This window comes from Plecotus auritus, assembly GCF_963455305.1.
Source record: "Plecotus auritus genome assembly, chromosome: 1".
NCBI classification, from domain to species: domain Eukaryota; kingdom Metazoa; phylum Chordata; class Mammalia; order Chiroptera; family Vespertilionidae; genus Plecotus; species Plecotus auritus.
In genome coordinates this window covers 148,544,616-148,569,298 of record NC_137770.1, presented here as the reverse complement: position 1 = coordinate 148,569,298, position 24,683 = coordinate 148,544,616, and the positions used below count along the sequence as shown (strand labels likewise).

General features: G+C 37.7%; 1 protein-coding gene across 3 annotated transcripts in view; it reads right to left on the bottom strand.

Moving 5' to 3' along the window:
* Positions 1-6,009: 6,009 nt before the first annotated feature.
* Positions 6,010-24,683, bottom strand: part of TRDMT1 (tRNA aspartic acid methyltransferase 1) — a 70,807-nt gene continuing 52,133 nt past the window's right edge. The window contains exons 10-12 of one of the 3 annotated variants that reach the window (XM_080649472.1): positions 23,324-23,453; positions 15,462-15,611; positions 6,010-6,406 (exon numbers count right to left, since the gene is read on the bottom strand). In XM_080649472.1, the coding sequence (XP_080505598.1) occupies positions 15,511-15,611; positions 23,324-23,453 (231 nt within the window). In that variant the 3' untranslated portion in view covers positions 6,010-6,406; positions 15,462-15,510. The remainder of the gene's footprint in view (positions 6,407-15,461; positions 15,612-23,323; positions 23,454-24,683) is intronic. The other 2 variants (XM_080649474.1, XM_080649473.1) reach the window with 2 other exon arrangements.

Sequence of the window (24,683 nt, the reverse complement as noted above, 5' to 3'; positions counted from 1 at the left end):
ACAGCTTGATTCCATGGTTCGGGGATGGCAGCCCTGCCTCCGGGGTCTGGCTGCAGCCGCCGCTCTCACCAAGGAGGCCCAGAAGATCTGCCTCCAGCAACCCTTACAGGTCTTCTCCACCCATAGGCTACAGGATCTTCTGTCCCACCAATCCTTATCTCTCCTTGCCCCCTCTCGCATGCAGGAACTCCATCTCCTGTTCCTCAAGAGTTCTGACATCTCCCAAACTCAGTCCCCAGCCCTGAACCCGGCCACTATCCTTCCCGCTGCCTCCACCTAACCTGTGGCAATGCACTCCTGTCCTGAGGTTGTCGAGGCCCTCACTCAACCTCGGGCGGGACTCTCAGATTTTCCTCCCTCTAATCCTGACTTAACTAAACTGCACATACCCTACCGCCCACAATCATTGGGTAAGATCTAGAGGATCAACGGCCTCCTTAAAAACCATCTAACTAAACTCTCTCTAGAAATTCGCATCTCCTGGACGTACCTCCTGCCCGTGGCCCAGACTGGAATCCCCACCTTCTTAAGCCCTTTTGAACTCCTATATGGGAGATCCTACTTGCTCAACCATTGTCTCCCTACTGACCCTCCTCTCCTGGCTACTTATCTTCCATACCTGCCCTTACTCAGGCAACTGCTCCAGGAACACGCTGACAGGTTTCTGCACAGGCCAGAACCAGTCGACCAAGACTCCCGGGGACCAGCCCTCCAGCCAGGGTACTCAGTCCTCCTCAAGAACCTTACCCACAGGCTGTATTTCAGCTCCAGGCCCAGAAAAGCAGCAAAACCAGACAAGCGATGCTGTGGCAGCCTCAGGACCAGCTTTTACCTCCCAAGAGACTCAACAGGATCGCTCTCGAGACTTCACCAACCAGTCCCTTGGGGAGATCATGCTGCTGCACCCCTCGTCCTGCATGGAAAACACTCCCTGTTTTTCGCTCACTTACCCCATGGCTCCTCCCATCATTAGGCCCACTGGTATCTATTCCTTTAATTTTGCTCTTTGGCCCCCGTCTCATGCGCTGTTTCACTAGTTTTTTGCAGAACAGAATGCAGGCATTCACCAACCAGAAGGTGGGAGAGATCTGGCCTTGAATTCAGAACCTAGAGACACCTATGTCACCAGAATCCTTGAGACCCTGGGTAGACGCCCCTGACGATGCCCCCTCTCAGCAGGAAGTAGCTACGGAAAACGAACCTTCACCCCCTGGCCTTGCCCGGACTCTCAATTTTTTTTTAATATCACCAAAAGCCTGGAATGATAGCTCCTCCCTTCCCCCAACTGGTAGGCGGAATATGACGTAACCTGCGTCTGCCACCGGGACATTCCTGAGACATTGAACCACCAATCAGTGCGTGCTGAGTGCCCTGGGCCCCACCCCTTCCCATTCCTCCCTGGGCCCCACCCCTTCCTGTTCCTCCTCTCAAAAGGCATGTTCACCTCTGCACGTGTTGCTGTTCTCCCCTGCGAGACAGCCCAGCTGGGTCCTCCTTCTCCTCTAATCCTGATTTTTCTACCCTCTTTCATATTGAATCTCGCTCATTAGTGCAGAATAAACTTCCTCTTTTAACTTGTCTTGGTCTCCGACTCCATTTCCTGTGCCCCAAAACTTATAGTAGAAAACAAAATATGTACTGGGAGGTCTTGTGAGACAGAGACTGGCTAGGGATAAGACACAGAGCAGAGGAAATAGAAATTGCGAGGATCAATGGCTCCAAAAGCCAGCGTGGAAACAAACACAGCTTGTTCTACCTCCAATAGCTCTGGTCACCAGAATTTCAGCACTTCCACTGCATTAATCCAAGTGTGAGTTAATGTGGGTAAATGTTCCTGGTTCCTGGCATCCCTTTCCAAGGTAACCTAAAAAGAACAAAATAAGTTTTCTACATGGTGACTCCTACAATTCCCTGAACAAGGCAATAAAGTGAGAGATTTAGACACCATTCATACTAGGATGAAAGGAAATGAAAAATTGCATTAACACTTCAATATGATTGATGGTAGGATTGTGGTGGTAAACAATTGCAACTTATATTGAATCGGATCTTTTGAAAAGAGGGAAATGAATTTTTATCACAATGTGTTTTGGGTTTGATGAGAGGAAGAGAGCCAGTGAGGTAGGTGTGTCACCACTGAGGGGAAGGGAGAAAGAAGAGTTTAGGGATACTTGGCACTATAGAACTCTGCCTCCTGCGTTTTTAATTGGAAGGATACAAATGGAAGCAGTACAGAGGCATCTTTATCTGGTGATGGGAGGCTTTGCTCCATTGATGTGATTTATGATGGGAGGAGTGATTTAACAAGGCTGATGCTTTACAAAGGGCCACCACTCCCAGGGGATTTGTCCATTGAAGTGCCACACAGATCCGTGGGAAGATATAAGGTGTTGCCATCAAGGGCAGGAAGAAGGATGAGATGACCTCACCTCTCAGCTTTTCAGTGCCATTATTCTAAGATCTATAAAAACCAAAACCTTTTTCCTTTTGTAAGTTTTCTTTTACAGTGGCTTGGGCTATATTTATTACAGAAGTACTGCTAAATCAGGCTTTGTCAACAATTCCTAGACTATGTTTAGAGCAGACATAAACAATCCCCTAGGAGTTCTACACAATTCTAGTATTAAATACTTTTCCTTTAACATCTACTAGTAATGTGCAATTCTTGTTTAGGTTGACTGATAGAATTATTCCAACAAGTCATGGAAGACCATAATGATTCTGTTATAGTACTCAGCATACATATATTTAAGTCAGGTTAACTGGACAATTATATATTAGATACCCACAATTTGTCATCATCTGAGGCAGGCACTGAAGAGACTGTCCTGGAGGAAAAAAGTCTGTGGAGGAGACTGCATTACAAGGCATCAGAATGCAAATGAACTAGTGACTTGAAAGCTAGTTTACAATGATCAGACTCTATGGTAGAGAGTATTGACTTTGAATAAAAAAATGTTTTTAATTATAAAAGTAATGTAACTATACTACATTGAATTTGCAAAACATAAACAGGGAGACTTAAAATTCAATTACACTAACATAATTCCTATTATTTTATTCCAATCTATTTTTAGATGAATAATTTCAGAGTTATAATCACAGAATACACATGGACAAAACTGTGTCCCTTCCTCTCTTCTTTGTTTTATTTCACCTGAGCCTAATTCAATGTCACTACCTGGTCTCCTTAACAATAACTGTAAAAAGTTGTACAAGGTCTTATATGCATGCAGACACATGGAGATACAAGCAGAAAGACAGAGACAGACAGATACAATTCATCTACACTAAAAAAAGAGAAAGATGCAAATTGACCATACCTTTGTGACACCCACCAGCCAACCAGGAGTGAGTATGCAAATTAACCCAACAAAGATGGTGGGTTAATTTTCACACACAGGTGCCGAGCGGCCAGGGGCGGGGCAGGACGCTTGCATCATTGCCATGGCGATGACGCAGGCGTTCTGCACCGCCCCAGCTGCTCCAGGCCTCTGGGCATCATGGGAAGGCAGAAAGGCAGCTCTGGGCCGGAGCAAAGGTGGAAAGGCAGCTCTGGCCAGAGCGAAGGCAATGCTGGCAGCCAGGGGAAGGAAGGCCCATTCTTGCACGAATCTTCGTGCATCGGGCCTCTAGTATACTATAAAGTTCACCCTATTTAAGTGTACAATTAAATGCTTTTTTAGTATATTCAGATTTGTACCATCGTCACCACAATCTAGTTCCATAACATTTTCATCATCCCAAAAAGAAATCCTGTACTTTTCTGAATTCCCCTCTTTCCTCTTCCCTGGAAATCACTAATCTGCCTTGCCTATTCTGGACAGTTCACATAAAATGAAATTGTATGTGTTCTTTTGTATCTGGCTTCTTTCACTTAGCGTAATGCTTTCAAGGTTCACCCATTATAGCAAGTATCACTATTTCATTCCTTTTTATGATGAATCCATTGTATGGATGTACTCATTTTGTTTATGCATTCATCAATTGATAAACATAATAGCCTTTTCCACTTTAGGCTATTATGGGTAATGCTCCTATGAACATGGGTGTACAAGTTTGTGTGTATATATATGTTTTCAGTTCTCTTCAGTATATACCCAGCAGTAGAATTGCTGGTTCATATGGTGACTCAACTTTTTGAAGAACTGCCCATTTTTCAAAGTGGCTGCATCATTGCATAATGTTTTATTGATTGGCTTCACCATAGTCTAATTGCAGAATGTTTAATCTGCTCCCAGTTTTTATCTTCATTCCTATAACTTCTTGTCATTTTGACATATCATTAAGCAGATTCCCTTTGTGGGTCTTATTTTTACCAGCCTTTTACTTTCAGCCTACCTACATCATTTTATTTGAAGTTTCTTATAAATGACACATAATTAAATGTTTTTAATTCACTCTGCTAATCTCTGTATTCTAATTAGTGTATTTTGACCAATTATATTTAAGATAATTGTTGACATGGTAGAGCTTGTGTGACATTTAATCATTTGTTTTCTGCTTCTTACTCTTCTGTATTCCTTTTCTAGCCTTCCTACAGGTTATGTGAATACTTTTAGTATTCCATCTTGATTTATTTATAGTGGTTTTGCCTGTACTTCTTTGTATATTTTTTGCAGTGGTTGCTCTGAGCATTACAATATACATACATGATTTCTCAGTTAACTGGTCTCAGCATTTTAACACTTTGAGTGAAATGAAATCTCACTTCTATTTAGGCCCCCTTACCTTCCCCACTTTTAAATATTATTGTCTTGAGCATCAGATGCTATAATTCTTGTTTCAATAATCAAATGTGATTTATAAAATTAATAAGAAGCATAGTTTTTTGTATGTATCCATATTTCTGCTCTTTCCATTATTGTCTTCCTTCCTGATACTCCACGATGTCTTATCATTTCATTTTTTAAGAACTTCCATTAGCCATTCTTTGTGGATAGGATTGCTAATAACAAATGCTTTTAGTTTTGCTTCATTTGAGAATATCATTATTTACCCTTTATTTCTGAAGAATAGTTGGACTAATACAGAATTTGCAGTTAACAGTTCTTTTCTTTAAGCACTTGAATCAAAGCTGGGACCCTTTAGTCCACAGGCCAATGCTTTATCCACTGAGGCAACCCAGCTAGGGCTCAAGTTGTGATTTTTTTGGTTCTCGGTATAACAAGTGATTTTAAAATTGTATCCTGGATATTTTGTCTATTACATTAGGAGTCTCTGCATCCTATATTAATCTTTTATTTTAGCAGGCAGTGTGTTTATGTTTAGCATGCAGCTTCAGGCCTACCTTTTGGCGTGTGATTCCAGTAACAGTTCATTGTCAGTGCCTTTGCGAAGTTATTTTGGTCTGCTCAGTTTTTCTGGCGCTGCTAGGGCTCCCAATGGTCCTTGATGGTGCTACTCTAGGCCAGGTCACCTGTGCCTCTAGGTTGGGGAAGGGAGCCTCCTGCCCATGGATGAAAAGGCTTCCTGGATCAGGCACTTTTGTGGTGGGATCCTCCTTGTTGGTGCCCTCTGGCTGCCCAAATCTCTCAGCAAGAGAGAAGTCTCAGTCCTGGCAGGGAAGTAGAATGCTTCCCTTGGATACTTGTCAGTGGGGATTTCTATATACCGCCCTCGCTGGTGGTATCAGACTTACCTGGTTTTATCGACAGGACTCCAGTTCCATCTGGGGTGGGAATGAGCCATTCTGGGCTCCTTTATGTTGCTAGGTTGGGGGTGGGGAACAAACACCAAGCCTGGGTTACCTTATTTTGTTGGGTTAGAGGTCCTAAGATACCCATGCTGCAACAATGTTCCCCCTCCAGTCCTAGGAGTACTTAGCCAGTTTGTTTTCCTCTTCCCATCTTTCAGGGTTCTCTTTCTGATGCCTCTTGCATTAACTTATAATTGTACTTTTCAGAAATGATCATTATGTTGGCAGCGAAATAGCACCAGGTGTTAGAGCTCGGTTCAACAACCTTGGTACTTGAATTCTGGCTAAGAAAGAATTTAGAGTCAAGACTTAAATTATAAGAATAAGTTTATTTAGAAAGTCACAGAGGTGGAACAAAGTAATAGAAGAAATGTGTTCAGGAAATTAGTTACAGCGGGGGGAAGAAAAGGAGGGGGAGGCTTGCCTTGAGAGATGAAAGAGGGAGGAAAGGTGTGGGCATGCTCGGGAAAAAGAGAGAGTACATTTGCCTGGGGTCCCTGTCTTAAAGGCTTTTATCTGGAGGTCCCAGGGAAGGATCTCAATACAATATTCATCAGCTTTCCAGGTGTGCCTCTCAGGATCGTGGTCTCCACTAATTGGCCAACGCCAGGGGAGGGGATCATTAGTCACTTCAGCTGGTCCTGATGTCAGCCATGGCACTGCTCCATCTGATCTTGCTGCTTCTCTGGGTCTGGAGCTGAAACACAACTGAAGCCTAGATGTCATCTTCAGGGATCAATGCTTAAGGGAGTGGTGGTGCAAGAGCTTGTAGTTTTGTCCATTGCTAAGCACCAGGGGCTCTCCACCCTGTGACCCTCTGCATGTGGTCTATGGTCCCTACTCTGCTCTTATCTACCTACCTACTACAATTATCTTTATCAGGAATAAGAAGAAATGAGTCTGTGCTCTTGTCCAGACAAGAAGTCAGAATACAACATTTAAAAATTTTTCTATCTGCCACAACTTTCCCTAAAGCCAAGGTGCAAGTACTATCCTAGAATTATTGTTTAAATCACCTTTCAAACTTGAGTAAATTTGGCTCTTCCTCTATGTGTGGACAAAGTGGCAATAACACAAATTAAATAGTTTTCAGGGGAATGACTTAAAAGCAGTTTAAACTTCACGGTGTGATGACTTTATGCAGCTTTTATGTCAATCCATATGGTAAATATATTCACTTATTTAACAAATATTTATTGTGACTATGAGCCAGGTATTGTAATCACTGAAAAGGCAGCACTGAAAAATAACTTAAATCTCTGCTTTCCAGGAAGTTTACATTCTCTAAAACATGGAATATTTTTATTTAAAGCCAATTCAAATCATAGCCACTATCCAGCTTATTGTCTATTCATCATAGGATGGGCTCTCACATAGCCCACTCAGCATATATATATACTGCACAAGAAATACCACATTCCACTAGGTATTTTCAATCATTTGTGTGTGTGTAAAAATGTAACTGTATTTGTGTAAGGAATTAGCTAAGTGAGCAAAATAACTATTTTAGTAAAAATTATATCCATGATAGATTAAATTCAGAAGGCTGAAATCTGTTAAATGTCCACATGTTTAGCCAAGCATACAAATCTGGTTGCAAACATAGAGGTATATTTTCAGATTTTTAAAATGACTTTTGCTGTTTTCCTAAAATAAACAATTGTTCAGGAAAAACCTTCTTGGAAAGGATATTTTATTAACAGAAGCTTATAAATGGAAAGAAATAGAGGAGAAAGAAGGTGAAGATGATCTTGGCTGGAGGGGTTTGAACTTAGGAGACTGGGAGAGAAGCAGTACCATAAAGAGAAATATTAAAGTTGGTCATGAATAGAACTGATGTTATAATGGAGAACAACTGATCTGTTTTCAAATATACTAAATTTGATGTGACAGGAAGATATTCAAGTTAAAAGTCTTCTTACATGGAAATTTTAGAATAGGGCGTAGGCAAAATATCTGATCTGGAGTCATCTGGGTGTCCTGGGCAAACTGGTAGACGTTGTAGGAAAAAGTGAGATCTCTGAGAAAAATAGCTTGGACATGAATCCTGAGGACTGAATCTTTAGCAATAGTTAAGAGTTCAGCTCCAAACCTCTGCGATCTCTCTCTCTGTGTCTTTAGACTTTAGATTGTGATCTCATCTAATTATAGAGCTGACTTGGCTAAATAAACATGTTCCCTATTTACAGCCTTATAATTTAAATCTTCTCTGATATGAATAGATATAAAGATGCAAACAAAATACTGGGCAAATGCTTGAAGTAAACAATGAAACCATAGTATGTTCAAGAAGAGAAATAAGGACTACCTAAGGCTATAAAGAAGAGTTCTATGAAAAAAATAACTTACTATGTTTTAGTTTTTGTGAAAATTTCTATCTAGATTTATATATATATTTTTTTAAATAAGATTTTGAAAGCTTTAGGAGTCAAATATGGTATACTTGAGGGAGAACTGTAAGTGTTGGATATAACTGAAAATAAGACTCAGAACCCATATTTACCTATGGCAAGTATAAAATAATTTATTTGAGAACTTGGGGAGTAAGAAGTCAAAGTTATTTGCACATGCTCATATTTATTGAAAAAATAAACTTAAAAAGGAATAATCTCACAAATCAAGACAAAAATAGTAATGTAATTTTTGGGTCATGGTTTCATAAAATTTTTGAAGAGTACAAGTATCTTTTTTTTATTTATTTTTATTTTTTTAAATATATTTTATTGATTTTTTACAGAGAGGAAGAGAGAGAGGGATAGAGAGTTAGAAACATCGATGAGAGAGAAACATCGATCAGCTGCCTCCTGCACACCTCCTACTGGGGATGTGCCCGCAACCAAGGTACGTGCCCTTGACCGGAATCGAACCTGGGACCCTTCAGTCCGCAGGCCGACGCTCTATCCACTGAGCCAAACTGGTTTCGGCAAGAGTACAAGTATCTTATTGCAAGATGTTCTTAGAAGTCCTAAAGACAGAAAGAGACAGGGTGGCTACGGAAATAAATTTTTTAAAACCTGACGTTTTAAATTTTTAGTAGCAAAGTGAAGGAATGACAGGAGAAAGAGAAGGGTGCAGACAGGTTCACTGGTACAGAATGAATTTGAAGAACATGTTTAGAATTCTTACTGCCTTCTAATAAAGTGAAATATTATGGGCATAACTAGATATCTTGGTGAGTATGATGAATGAAGGAAGAAGAGGCTAGATTCGAGGTGGATAAAAAAATGCATGTTAAGAAGTTGACCTGGTAGTTGTATGCAGTACACTTTGACATTAGAAGTTGAGAGGAAGACAGTTCTAAGTACAGGAAGGTTCAAAGGCTATCTTGAAAAATTACATAATGAGTTCAATCACAGACTACGAAAAAACTGCTGAGACCATCTGACCCTCACTCAATTTCAAAGTCCAAAGTTATTAGTGAGTTTATAACTGGTAGCCTTAAATAGTCATAGTTCCAAGCTGAAGACCAAATTATGAAAAGTTAACCTTTGCAATAACATAATCAACTCAGGAAAATACATTTTTAACTACTTTGTCTCTATGGGTTTAAAATCCGATCCTTATTGTGTTATCTTGGCTTATTTGGGAAACCCTTGATTCTAAATTTTGGTTTTAATAATGAAGTTATCAAAACAAAAAGAACAACCAGAACTATTTTACTTTGGGTGCAGACACAACAGCTGGCCTGCAGACCACGCCCATTAGTATGTGCTTACGGTTGGCTGACATAGTAGCTGTTTTTAATTTTTTTTTTATTTTTATTGAACTTATTGGGGTGACATTGGTTGATAAAATGATATAGGTTTCAAGTGTAAAATTCTATATCATCTGTGTATTGCATGGTGTGTTCACCACCCAAAGTCAAAGTCTCCTTCCTTCACCATTTATCCCTGTTTTACCCTTTACTACTACCTTCCCCTCTCCCCCTACCTTCTGGCAACCACCACACTGTTCTGTTTTTGTTTTTCTCTTTTTGCTATTCCTTCACCTTTTTCACCCAGCCCCCCAAGTTCCCTCCCTCTGACAGCTGTCAGTCTATTCTCTTCTTTATTCTGTACTGCGATGACTAGAATTAAACCACTTTAATTTGTTCTCAAGCTTCATTTCTCTATCCTCAGAAGCCTTCGATTTAATAACTTCTGACCTGAACGAGGTTGAAATTGGAGCAGAAGACAGATTGTGATTTTTGTGAAGGAATCCTACCCACTACTCTGATTATTTTTTAAAGTGCTAGGTAGTCCCTCAACTTTCACAATTTCAAACACTGTTTTTTGACTTTTCAAAAGGCTCTATCCTATGAGAAAGAGCAAGTTGGTTGATAGAGATATTTTCTCACTCTTTAAGGCACAGGGCAGTGCCCACTGTGCAGATCTGACTTATTAGCCAGAACACAATGTTCAGGGTGCTCTGAAGGGGGTCCCTCAGGGTGATCCCTCAGGGTGACTCACATCTTCCCATCTGTCTTTTGGCTCTACTGCCTAACACTAAGGATTAGGATTTATAAATGTTGAATCACTATGTTGTACACTTGAAACCAATATAATATTGAATGTCAACTATACTTTAATTTAAAAAAATGAACGCAATGCCATGTTAGACAAAGGGAGAACCTGTATCAAGAAAGAGAGTTTAGACTGTTGTTAAGTCAGGGAAGATAAGGACTGAAAAACTCAGGCACACATAGATCCTTGATCATGATAGTAAATGCTCTTTTGGCAGTTTGACCAAGGCCAAAGGTATATTGGAGCAGTGGAAGAGTTAGAGGAGAGATTAAGAAGTGGAGATAAGTTATAGATTACCTTTCTAAGAGGTTTGACTATGAAAGGGAAGCGATGAAAGAAGACAAGAATCTAGGGAGGTTTCTACCTGCTGTCATTGTTTTTAATATAGAAGAGACTTGAACACAGGAAATGCTAGGAATGATTGAGATGGTGAGTTTGAATATTTACGAGGGAGAAGAAACAATAATGAAGTTTCCTGATAAGGTGAAAGTATATTGACACCAAACAAATTAATAAAAACCTATATGTCAACTTAACAAAAGAAAGATAAATAGCCCAATCAAAAACGGGCAATGGACCTAAATAGATACTTTTGGAAAGAGGACATAAGAAAGACCAAGCGACATATAAAAACATGCTAAGTCACTAATCATCTGAGAGATGCAAATCAAAACGACAATGCAGTACCATCTCACACCTGTCAGAATGGCTATCATCAACAAATTAACAAACGAAGTGCTGGGGAGGATGCGGGAAAAAAAGGAACCCTCTTGTACTGCTGGTGGGAATGCAGACTGGTACAGCCATTATGGAGAACAGTATGGAGTTTCCTCAAAAAACTAAAAATGGAGCTCCCATTTGACCCAGTGATCCCACTTCTAGGAATATATCCCAAGAAACTAGAAACACCAATCAGAAAGGATATATGAACCCATATGTTCATAGCAGCACAATTTACCATAGCTAAGATTTGGAAACAGCCTAAATGCCCATCAGCAGATGAGTGGATTAAAAAAACTATGGTACATCTACACAATGAAATACTATGCTGCAGTAAAAAAGAAGGAATTCTTACCATTTGCAACAGCATGGATGGAACTGGAGAGCATTATGTTAAGCAAAATAAGTCCGTCAGAGAAAGATAAATATCACATGATCTCACTCATTTGTGGAATATAATGAACAACATAAACTTATGAACAAAAACAGATACAGAGACAGAGAAGCATTGATCAGACCATCAAACCTCAGAGGGAAGGTAGGGGAGGGCAGAGGTAAGGGAAAGAGATCAACCAAAGGACTTGTATGCATGCATATAAGCCTAACCAATGGACACAGACACCAGGGGGGTGAGGGCATGAGTGTGGCGGGGGGGGGGGGGGGGATAAGGCCACACTTAAGATATGTAATACCTTAATCAATAAAGAAAAAAAATAAAAATAAAATAAAAAACCTATATGTGCCCGGCTGGTGTGGCTCAGTGCTTGAGCATTGACTTAAGAACCAGGAAGTTATGGTTCAATTATCAGTCAGGGTACATGCTTGGGTTGCAGGCTCAGTCTCCAGTAGGGAGTGTGCCGGAGGCAGCCAATCAATGATTCTCTCTCATCACTGATATTTCTATCCTCTCCCTCTCCCTTCCTCTCTCTGAAATGAATTTTAAAAGTTAAAAAACCTATATGAGACCCCCTCATTAAAGATTATCAAGCTCTGGCTCTTTCTCCTATGATGACTACCCAATCTCCTCTTCAAAATAATTTTCTAATATGACTCATTTTGTTTGTATTAAGTCATTTGATTATTTCTTATTTATCATTTTTGGGTCTGAAAAACCTACTGAAAACATGAAGCAGGTTAATAAATACCTTAAAGTTATTTGGCAACCCATTTAAAAGAATACAAGTGATGCAAACAGGAGAATGAAAAATCATGTTAGAAATGACACAGATTTAATTACATATAATTCTTTTTAAAAGAAGGTTATATTTTCTAAAATATTGAATAAATATATAAATCCAAATATCAGAAATTTCCTGGGCAAGTTATGCATATTACCAATAGTATATAGTGGGCATTCAATAAAATGACATTTCTAAATTAATCATGCATGTAAATATACATAAATTAAGGTGTGAGTCTTATGCTTGCTACTATATATTTTCAATTATGAATTAAGGGCAAGAATCATCATCTACCCATGAATATACTTCAATAATTTAAATTATCTCACCAAGCTGTAGTCTACCTTCCAGTTTGCAAAGGAATGTTTCCATAGAGCTTTTATGTGTTTATAATTAGGGCACTGTAACCCAACACTTAATTTGTGTAACATTGCTCAGTGGAGCATAGAACCCTACTATTATAGCATAATTATAGAAACACTCTGAACTTTTTCATTGGTAAAAAATAAAAAAGTGAAGAGAACTAGTAAAAGTGTGCCAAAGTAATTTCAAATTGTTGTATACTAAAATTTATGAAATTTGTAGCAAGGTATGTCTTTAAACACATATATAAAATGTAGAAGAAAGCAATACTTGGTATATACAGGGGTGAGCCAAAGTAGGTTTAAAGTTGTTCATATGGAAAAGACATGCATATTATGATTATTACAATAGCTTTATTATAATATAAATATAAACTCTGTGTTTTGTGTACTAACAATTGTAAATCTACTTTTGCCCACATGTGTATTTGCATTGGCCTATAATTGCCCTATATCCATGTTTATGTGAGTTCTTCTAAAAAAAAATGGTGAGAAGGAATGACTGTTGGGTTTTTTGTGGTAAAATGTACATGACATAAAATTTTCCATTTTAATGATTTTTAAGTATACAGTTCAGTGGTATTAATTACATTCACATTGTTGTGTAACTATCACCATCACCCATCTCCAGAGCTTTCTCACCACAGCAAACAAAACTCTGCAGCCTTGCAACACCACTCCCCTTGCAGAAGGTGTCAAACCCTGGTAGCCTCTAGCCTACTTTCTATCACTAAGAACTGGATTCTTTTACATACTTCATGTAAGTGGAATCATACAAAATTTGCCCTTTTGTGTCTGGTTTATTTCACTAAGCATAATGTCTTCAGGGTTCATCCATGTTGTATCAGAATTTCCTTTTCAGGTCTGAATAATATTCCATTATAGGTATACACCATATTTTGTTTCTCCATTCATTTGATGATGGGCACTTTGGTTGTTTCCACTTTTTAGCTATTGTGAATAATGCTGCTATGAAAATTGGTGTACAAATATCAGACCAAGTCCCCACTTTGAATATTTGTGGGTAATACTCAAAAGTGGAATTGCTAGATCATATGATAATTCTGTTTATATTTTTTAAAGAAATCATCATCTATTTTCTACAGTGGCTGTACCATTTCACATTCTCACCAGCAACATACAGGGTTCCAATTTCTCCACATCAAACGATTGTGTTTATTTTTTTCAGGATAATAATATGAATTAAAATTTTATGATAAAATTTCTGTTCATATTTCTTTTCATTTTTTTAATCCATTTTCACTTGATTTTACCACTGAAATAAAAACCACAGGATTTCTGATGCAAGACTTAAACTGATTAGAAACCCTAATTCCAAGAAGTCTACTGCAAAGGTAGAAACAGAGAACATTAAAAGTTATTAAAGTTAATTCACAGAATAGTTATAAGGAATGGGGTCAAAGGGCAGAGTTTCCTCCCTAAAATTGTTTTTTAAATATATTCTTATTGATTTCAGAGAGGAAGGGAGAAGGAGAGAGAAACATCAATGATGAGAGGGAATCATTGATTGGCTGCCTCCTGCACACCCCACACTGGGATCGAGCCTACAAACTGGGCATGTACCCTGAAAGGGAATTGAACCATGACCCCCTGGTTCATAGGTCAACACTCAACTAAAATCTTAATGTCATGCTACATTTCTTAGAATGTGATGACAAAATCAACATACAACAAGAAGCGGAGAGCAAAGACACAGGTAAGCTCTACTAACAGCAAACTGAAGGGAAATATGCACAAATGACGAAGGAATGAGTTTAACCTTTCAGATGGAGGTAGAATTAAAGGTAATGTGCACCTCCAAATTCTGTGGCTTCCTGATAAAAAGGCAATCAAGAATTTAAAATTATTTTTTCTGACACTTTCTTCAGACTGTTGTATAAGATGAATGATGATAATTTGGTTTAAAATATTATAAGCATTTAAGTAAAACAAAGGAATGTTTAAGGGATTAAGTTAAGTAAAACATTCAATACTTGAAACAGGCTAGAATTAGAATCATTATTTTAGAATTAAAAATAATCATCTAACAAAAAAGTAAAATGACAAGATTCATAAAACAACTTCTTTAATTAACAAAAAAAATACAACTTCTCAGATTTATTACAATATGCTTATTATGTCTCTTTATAAAATACTAGAGGTCCGGTGCATGAAATTCGTGCACTGGAGGGGGGCGGCCCTCAGCCCAGCCTGCACCCTCTCCAATCTGGGACCCCTCAGGGGATGTCCGACTGCCGGTTAAACTGGCAGTCGGACATCCCTCTTACAATCTGGGACTGCTGGCTCCCAACTGCTTGCCTGCCTGCCTGCCTGATTGTCCCTAACCACTTCTGCCTGCCAGCCTGATCACCCCCTAACCACTCCCCTGCCAGCCTAACTGCTCCTCTGCCAGCCTGATTGCCTGGTCACCCCCAACTGCCCTCCCCTGCTGGCCCATTACCCCTAACTGCCCTCCCCTGCAGGCCTGGTCACCCTAACTGCCCTCCCCTGCAGCCCAGTTGCCCCCAACTGCCCTCCCCTGCCCAGTCTGGTCGTCCCCAACTGCTCTCCCCTGCTGGACTGGTCGCCCCTAACTGCCCTCCCCTGCTGGCCTGATCGCCCACAAGTGCCCTCCCTTGCTGGCCATCTTGTGGTGGTCATCTTGTGACCACATGGGGTTGGCCATCTTGTGCGAGAGTATGATGGTCAATTTGCAAATTACCTCTTTATTATATAGGATTGGTGAAAACATTAAAATTCTAATGTTCCTAAAGTTATTTAATACCATATTATAAAAAATATTATATATATATTTAATGACTTCATATGAAAATATATTCACCTAAAGAATAACAATAATTTCACTTTACAAAAGATAGTAATATAAATGTAAGGAAACAAATTGGCATTTTTGTGATACATTCAAATTTGTTATGAGAGATTAAGATAATTTAGTTAAATTTTGTCGAAATTAATTAAACTAGAATTTCAGAATTACCGTCTGGATATGAAGGAATACTGTGACCATCTTTCAAAGTCATTTAAGATTATCCGTATAGTAGTTTGATTAGTTTAGCTACTACATGTACGTTGAGACTATTTCCAAGTAGTCGATAACGCTGTTTCACTGTTATATTCTCAGGAAATCCTAGAAAAGAGAGATAACAATTTGTAATACAATCATTTGTAATAATAACTGCAGAGATAAAAGGATATATCCTTTAGTAAGAGCACAGTGGTCATTTACATAAATAAGTCCCTAAGGTCTCCACAAAGTTCAATTAACAAATGAGAATTTAGAGATTTAGACCTAAAAACAGTATGTAAGAGTACCTTGTGTACACAATGTGATGTTGTCATATCCCATATCATACTATGAGTTGTGCACACACACATATACATATAACATCCACAGTACTCCTAGATACTTGTATATTAGTGTACTTTAGGAAAAACAGTGGCTACCATTATTTCACAGTGTTTTATTTAATAACATGTTTTTGAAGATACAATTCACATTCTATAAAGGTCACCCTTTTAAAGTGTACAATTCAATGGTTTTTAGTATAGTCACAACTTTTGCATACATCTCCATTATAATTCTAGAACATTTTGTTGTTGTTAATCTTACCTGAGGATATTTTTTCTATTGATTTTTAGAGAGAGTGGAAAGCAGGAAGGGGGAGAGAGAGAAAGATTCGGGGGGGGGGGAGGGGGAGAGAAAACATTGATATGAGAGAGACACATAGATGAGTTGCCTCCCAACTGAGCCTCAGCCAGGGCTGGGGATTGATCCTGAAACTTAGGTGCATGCCCTTGACTGGAAATGAACCCTCGACCTTTCCATGCATGGGCAGATGCTCTAACCACTGAGAACACTGGCCAGGGCAATTCCAGAACATTTTAATCATCTGAAAAAGAAAGCCAACCCATAGCTAACATCATACTAAATGGTGAAAAGCTGAAAATTTTCCTCTAAGATCAACAACAAGACAAGAATGTCCATTCTCACCACTTTTAGTCTACAGAGTATTGGAAGTTCTCATCAGAACAATTATGCAAGAAAAAGAAATAAAAGGCATCCAAATTGGAAAAGAAGTAACACAATCACTATTTGTAGATGATGTGACATTGTATACGAAAACCCTAACTACTCAACTAAAAAATGGTTAGAATAAACAAATTCAGAAAAGTTGCAGATACAAAATTAACTTACAAAAATCTGTTGTGTTGCTTATACACTAATAATGAACGATCAGAAGGAGAAATTAAGAAAACAACCCAATTTATACTAGTAACTGCATCAAAAAGAACACAATACTTAGGAATAAATTCACCAAGGAGGTGAAAGAGCTGTATGCTACAAACTATGACACACTGATGAAAGAAATTGAAGAAGACAGAAATAAATGTAAAGATATCATGTACTCATGGATTAGAAGAACCAATATTATTAAAATGTCCATATTACTTAAAGCAATCTACAGATCCAATGCAATACCTAATATAATCCCCATGACTATTCTCACAGAAATAGAACATACAATCCTAAAATTTATTTGGAATCACAAAATACCCAAATAGCAAAAACAATTCTGAGAAAGAACAAAGCTGGAAGCATCACACTCCCTTATTTCAAACTATATTAGGAACATATAGTAATCAAAACAGTATGGTCTTGGTATAAAAACAGAGTTACTGATCAGTGGAACAGAATACAGCACCCAGAAATAAACCCATGCATATATGGCCTATTAATTTACGACAAAGGAGGCAAGAATATAAAATGGGGAAAGGATAGTGTTTTCAATTACCAGTGTTGAAAAATTTGGATAGTCACATGCAAAAGAATGAAAATAGACTATTTTACATTGTGCACAAAAATTAACTCAAATTTAAGCCTTTAATCTTGAACATAGACTTGAAACCATCAAACTCCTAGAAGAAAACATAGGTGGTAAGCTCCTTGACATAGGTCTTGCATATGGTATTTTTGTATATAACTCCAAAAGCAAAGGCAAAAATAAACAAGTAAGACTACAACTAAAAAGCTTCTACACAGAAAAAAAAAATCATCAACAAAACAAAAAGCCAGCTCTGGATGGTTGTGCAGTGGTTAGAGCATTTGCCTATAGACCCCAATTGCTGGCTTGATCCCTGGCCCCCAGTTGGGGCATGTGCGGGAGGCAATCAGTCAATGTGTCTCTCTCACAAGGATCTCTCTCTCTCTCTTTCTCTTCCACTCCCTTCCTCCCTTTTTCCCTTCCTCCTTCTTCTCTCCCTTCCATTCATTCTCTCTAAAAATCAATGGAAAAATACCCTTGGGTGATGATTTAAAAAAAGCAAAAAACCAACCTACTGAATGGGAGAAAATATTAAATACTTGTAAACTAGATATCTGATAAAGGGTTAATATCCAAAATATATAAAGAACTAAAATAACTCAATAGCAAAAAACAAAAAATAAAAATAAAAAACAAGCAATTCAATTAAAAATCGGCAGCTGAATAGACATTTTTCTAAAGAAGACATACAGATAGCCAACTGTCTCATAAAAGCAAGCCCAACATCACTAAGCATCAAGGAAAAATCAACACTACAGTAAGATATTACTTCGCACCTGTTAGAATGGTGATCATCAAAAAGACAAGTACTATAAAGTGTTGGCAAGGATATACACTGTTGATGGGACTACGAACTGGTTAAGCCACCATGGAAAATGTATGGAGGCTTCTCAAAAAATTAAAAAATAGAACTACCATATGATTCAGTAGTTTCACTTCTGGATATTTACCCAATAAAAATAAAAACACTAATTAGAAAAGATATACACACTTACATACCCACTACAGCATTATTTACTGTAACCAAGGTATGGAAATAACCTAAGTGTCCATCAATAAATGAATAGAAAAGAAAATGCCGTATATACAGTATATATGACAGAATACTATGAGCCATAAACAAAGAATGACATCTCACCATCTGCAACAACATGGATAGAGAGGGCATTATGCTAAATGAGGTCAGACAGAGAAAGACCATATGATCTTACTCATATGTGGAATCTAAAAACAAACCAAGCAAGAAAACCAACAAAAAAGCTCATAGATACAGAGAACAGATTGGTGATGGAGGGGGGCAAAATGAGTGAAGGGGATCAAAAGGTACAAAAGGTAAAAAAGGCTAATATGCAAAGTGTCCCCTTGGGAGTTTGATCGGGAAACCGGGAGTTCGATCTCTCGCTATGATGTGTACTGACCACCAGGGGGTGGCATGGAATGAAGGAAGGCCCTGGCTGGCAGCCAGAAGGCCCCAATCAGTCCTGATCGCCGGCCAGGCCTAGGGACCCTACCTGTGCATGAATTTCGTGCACCGGGCCTCTAGTAGTAAATAATACTGTATTCCATATTTGAAAGCTGCTAAGAGGGTAGATCTTAAAAGTCATCATCACACAAAAAAATTATAACTATGTATGGTGAAAGATGTTAACTAGACTTATTGTGCTGACCATTTCACAATGTATATAAATAGCCAATCACTGCTGTACACCTGAAACTGACATAATATTATATGTCAATTACACCTCAATTTTATAAAAAGCTAGTACCCATTAGTGGTCACTCACCATTCCCCCTACCTGCCCCTCAACCAGTAATCTACGTTCTGTCTCTGTGGATTTGCCAGTTCTGAACATCTATATGATAAAAGCTTGAGCGACCATTACAGCGGAACGACCAGTTGCTATGATGCACACTGACCACCAGGGGGCAGATGCCCAATGCAGGAGCTGCCCCTGGTGGTCATTGCGCTCCCACAGGGGGAGCGCTGCTCAACCAGAAGCCAGGCTCACGGCTGGCGAGCGCAGTGGCGGTGGCAGGAGCCTCTCTCGCCTCAGCGTCAGCGCTAAGGAGCAGCAAGCCAAGGAATAAGGACCAGTGAGCAGGCAGGCGGTAAGGAGCAAGGGGTCCCAGACTGCGAGAGTGCACAGGCCGCACAGGCCACATGGGCCTCTAGTTTCATATAAATGGAACCATACAATATGCTGCTTTTGTGTCTGGCTTCTTTCACTAAGCATAATGTTTTCAAGGTTCATTTATGTTACAGAATGTAACAATACTTCATTCCCCTTCTATAGCCAAGTAACATTCTATTGTATGGATATACTACATTTTATTTATCCATTCATTTATTGATAGCAGTTTGGTTTTTTTCTACTTTTTAATTATTATGAATAAAGCTGTTATGAACATTAAGTATACGTTTTTGCATGGACATTTATTTTTCCTTCTCTTGGATACCTGTAGGGGAGAAATTGCTGGGTCAAACAAAAATTCTATGTGTAACATCTGAGAAAGTGTCAGACTGTTTTTCTAAAGTGGCTGTGCCATTTGATATTCCCATCAGCAATATACAAGTGATCCGATTTCTCCACATCTTTTTCAGCACTGTTAATGACTTTTTGTGAAATGGTATTTATTATAGTTTTGATTTACATTTCCCTCATAACTAATGATGTTGAACATCTTTTCATGCGCTTATTGTTCATTTGTCTATCTTCTTCAGAGAAATGTCTATTCAAATCCTTTGCCCATTTTAAAATTTGATTATTTTTCTTTTTATAGTTGAGTTGTAAGAGTTCTTTATATATATTTAGGATACAAGTTCCTCACAGTTGTTTTTTTATATTGTGCTTCCACAAATTTACTTTCTCATAGTGAACTTCTATTTGCTACATTCTTTTTCAAAACAAAATGGCCCACGGATACTACATTTGCTGGAACAAAGCCTTGTGAGTATCAACATAAAAGATTATATATGCCTCAGAGTGTAGAGCATGTTAGTTACAATGTTAGAAATTCACATTCAGTATCCTTTGGCATAGCAATTATATAAAAGAAAAGCAAGTAGATAATAAAATGAAGGAAGGCAGGGTGGGGAGTAGAGGTTAGAGATTAACCAGAGAACTTATATGCATATATGCATAGCCAATGGTGAAGGCCTGGGAGGTGCCAGTGTGGAGTGGAGTGGGTCCATGGGAAAAAGAAAAAAAGAAAAAGAAAAAAAATTTTCAACAATAAAAATAAATTTTTTTAAAATTATACAAAAAAATCAATAGAAAATACTTAAAAAAAAAAAAAAAAAAGAATAGCAGCATTTCATATACTTGTGAGGACCAAAAGGTAGGTAGAGCTGATTAGGGTAAAGTTGCTTCATCAACACTTGACATTATATTTACTACAATAAAATAACAGTGATTGCCTTAGTAAAACTATATTTGCAATTGAGCATGATAATAAAGATATTTGCTATTATAAAGATAATATGTCTTAGGCAAGCATATTAGTCATCTCAAAAATTATAAGTTCAAAGTATTCAGAGGTACAAATATACTTACAAACAGACTTTTAAAATATTGTAAGGACGATCTTTTGCAATATAAATTTGAGAACAAGTCAGATTTGTAAAAATTATATATGTCTGTATATTTTATCTCTAAATATAGGATATTAAAATCTAAGCTAGCTTATGGAAAGGTTACATAATTTTTAAAAGGTGTCTTTTAAACTTAGATACATTAAAAATAATAATAATGCTCATAGACCAAAAAAAAAAAAAAAAAAAAAAGAATAGAATGAGGTCAAGTTAGCAGCTTTCCTTCAGTAAGTGTAGATGAGTGTTCCTCTCTTCCAAAGCCTGCTCTCTCACAAATGCATGCCACCAGTCACAAAGAGAACCAGGACAAATGTATGGAAAAGTCAATGCACATCCATCATTGCCAGAGGACCGGCAGCTCACACAGTGCCCATTTTGGATCTAGAGTCAATAAAGTCAAAAGCGCATGGGAAGGATAGTTCTGTCAGAGTGCTGCTCAGTGGTGACATCAGGGCAAGTCTGACTATACAAACAGATCACATATTTGAAAAAAGGTTAACCAATGAAAAAGGCTTTTTTTTATGTGTCCTATACATATATTTTCAGAGAGCTACGAAAAAATCTAATTTTACCCATCTAAAATTTTTAAATAGTGAAAAAAATCTTTACAAAGTAAAGGCTATAAAACCAAATAAATGTTTATGATTTACAAAATAAAGACTTACACTTAAATTTTATATTATGTGTCAGGGTGTAAACATTTTACATGTACTAACTTACTTGTCACAACAACCCTATGAATTTGGTGCTACAATTATCCCCATTTTACAGATGTGTAAACTAAGGCAGAGAGTAGTTAAGGTAGAGCTAGGATTCAAACTCAATCAGACTCTGGGGTACATGCTTAGTTTCAATATTATGAAACTGATGAGTATTATTTGAAAAAGCTCTCAAATAAAATAGAAATTATTTGTTATTACATAATAAATATCTTTTCTCCCTTTAGTACTGTTGAAAATATCTTTGATTGTTCATTGTAAAAAAAGAAAAAGAAAAAATAATAACAAGGAAAGCAGACTGGGAATTAAATTCTTGAGTTTAACTCTCAGCTCTTTGTTTGTTTTATGATGTTCTCATTCATTTTGTGACATAAACTAAGACAAGGAAAGTCTATGTTTTTCTTAAATAACACTCCCCAGGATATTGTGACTGAATGAGATCACCAAGAAAAAAGCAGACTACAAAATAAACCTGGTTGCTGTGACTATGCTCAGAAAATCAATTACCAAGAGGGTAGTCAAATTGTATTAGCAGTTTGTTACTCTGCACAAAAGGATGTGCTCTAAAACTTCATCTGTAAATCCATTATTTAGAATTTAAAACATGATCTGTTTAGCCCATTATGTGCTTCAAGAATAGTACTGTATTACTATTATAATAATATTGGATTTAGCTATTTGGCTTTTCTGCAAACTTCAGAGTTATCAAAAACACATTCCCTCCTGGTATAGCCCTGGAAGCACATTAAGGAGGTCTGTCTTCCCCCTTCTTGTGAGCCAGGTACTGGGAGCACAGCCACCCCAGCCTAAGACATGCCATCCATACAGGGCAGAGCACAGGTGCCACAGCCTAAGACATGCCATCCATACAGGGCAGAGCACAGGTGCCACAGCCTAAGACATGCCATCCATACAGGGCAGAGCACAGGAAGAGGGACCAGGAAGAGACAGGGCTGCTCTAAGAAGCAAAGGCAATGTGTCCCCATCTCTTAATAGCAACAGCCCCCAGAATTCCCAGACTGTGAAAAGAGTTAGGACTTTGTCTTCCTCTACAGCTGTATCTATCTTGGTTTTGTTCCTGAGATTCCCTGCATCAGATCCCCTAATTTTCATAGGTTCTGGCACCTGTGTCCTGAGTCACCCTTTCTTTCCATCAGGACAGCTCCTTCTGACTGCTTCTCTACCTTCTCTTTTCTCCACTTAAACTTTGTAGGAAAGGACATAAACGCATGAGTGATAAGAATGCATCTTCAAATGAAAAAATAATAAATTCGTCAACCTTTTAATTTCTTCATAAAAAAGACAATTCTAGGCATTTTTTCACACAATCTAATGTTGGGTTATTATTAAAACAGGACCTCTGGGAGCAAGAAAATAAGCTGGAGAAAGATACTATTAACATCCATCCATGAAGGAGGCGGGAAATTGCTGATTTGGCTCCCTGTCCCTGAAAATCACTCAGGACCATAACTGGAGTGAAGGGGGAGGGACACAAGTTTAAAGGGACTGGTCTGAGGCAGGCTATAAATGAACGTGAAAGGCGAGGAAAGAAAAATGTCAATAATTGCACAATCAGGAAAGAAATAAGGTTTCTTACATCCATCTGTCTAAGCAAAGATTTCTTCATAAAATACACATATGAGTCCCTAATGAATTTGGGGATCTTTAATAAACAAAAGCTGAGATTTGCGTGTATCCCACATACCAAACTCTGGAGGAAATCCAAGGAGATTTGCAATTTCTTTAGGAGTGAAATATCGAAGTTTAAGCATTAACAATTTTGTTATCTTTTCTTCTTGTGACAAATTGTTAAGAGATTTGTAGATATTCTCAACCTGTAAGAAAAGCCCCAAGATAACTGATAAAGGAGACTGCAATTAGATTTGTTAGGACAGACTGTCAAACTACAGCAGGAAGGCAGGGGAGGGTTGTAGGGGTTGGGGGGGGAGAGATCAACCAAAGGACTTGTATGCATGCATATAAGCACAACCAATAGACACAAGTCACTGGGGCAAGGGGGTTGGGAGGGGTGAAGGCAAGTGCTGGGGGTGGGGGGTAGGGGAGGCCGGGGGGGGGGTCAATGGGGAAGAAAAAAAGAAGACATATGTACTACTATTTGTAATACCTTAAACAATAAAATAAATAATAAGTTCTTTCTGCTAACAAAAAAAAAAAGATAAGATCACCTTTTGTGAGATAATTTAAAAACGATGGAATGTCTGCTGTAACACATGACAGCACAGGGCAAAATGTCTCTTCAATAAACTACATAATTGGCTCATCAATGGCAATATAAACTTCGAAAATGAACAAAAGCTCAATGTTCAACAGATCAGGATACTTGCAATGTATCTGTCATTTTTGATTCCTCAAAATTAAATAAGAATATAAATAATAAAAGACAATATAACAAAAAATAGAGGGAAATATCAAAAAAACTTGATCAATCAATGAGGTCAATTTTATAACGTTTAACAGATACATCATTAAAATGTTTACTGTTTATTATCAATTTCATAACATTTTCTTAAAATAATAAAATATATTTAATAAATATGATTTCTCAAATACAGACATTCAGTTGCCTCTGATAGGATTTTGACATGGGTGGATCTTATTAATAGTGAGTTTAAATCATTATAAAAGAAGATAATGTGATTTCATTTCAAATGTAATCAGAAGTATAAAATTTGCAAAATATCAAGCTTATATTCAACCGTGATACCATAAAGAGTTTATAATTGAAATATTAGTAAAATGCTTTGCTAAAACATAGACTTCTTTCCCTAAAAGTCATAGTATGTGCTCCAAAAGAAGTCCCAATTTTAAGATATTCGTACATAATTTTAGAGAAATTAATTGTTGCAACTGAATGTCAATTTACTCTTTGTGGAATAAAAAATACAGAAGGTAAAAAGAAAAAGAAAATAAAAACAAAATATTCTTTTTACATAAACTTATGCAGCAAGAAAATTTTCTTTAGTAGAGAATTACTATATCTGAATATAAACATGAATAATATATGTCCATTTCCAATAGAACATGTAAAATTATTTTGACATTCT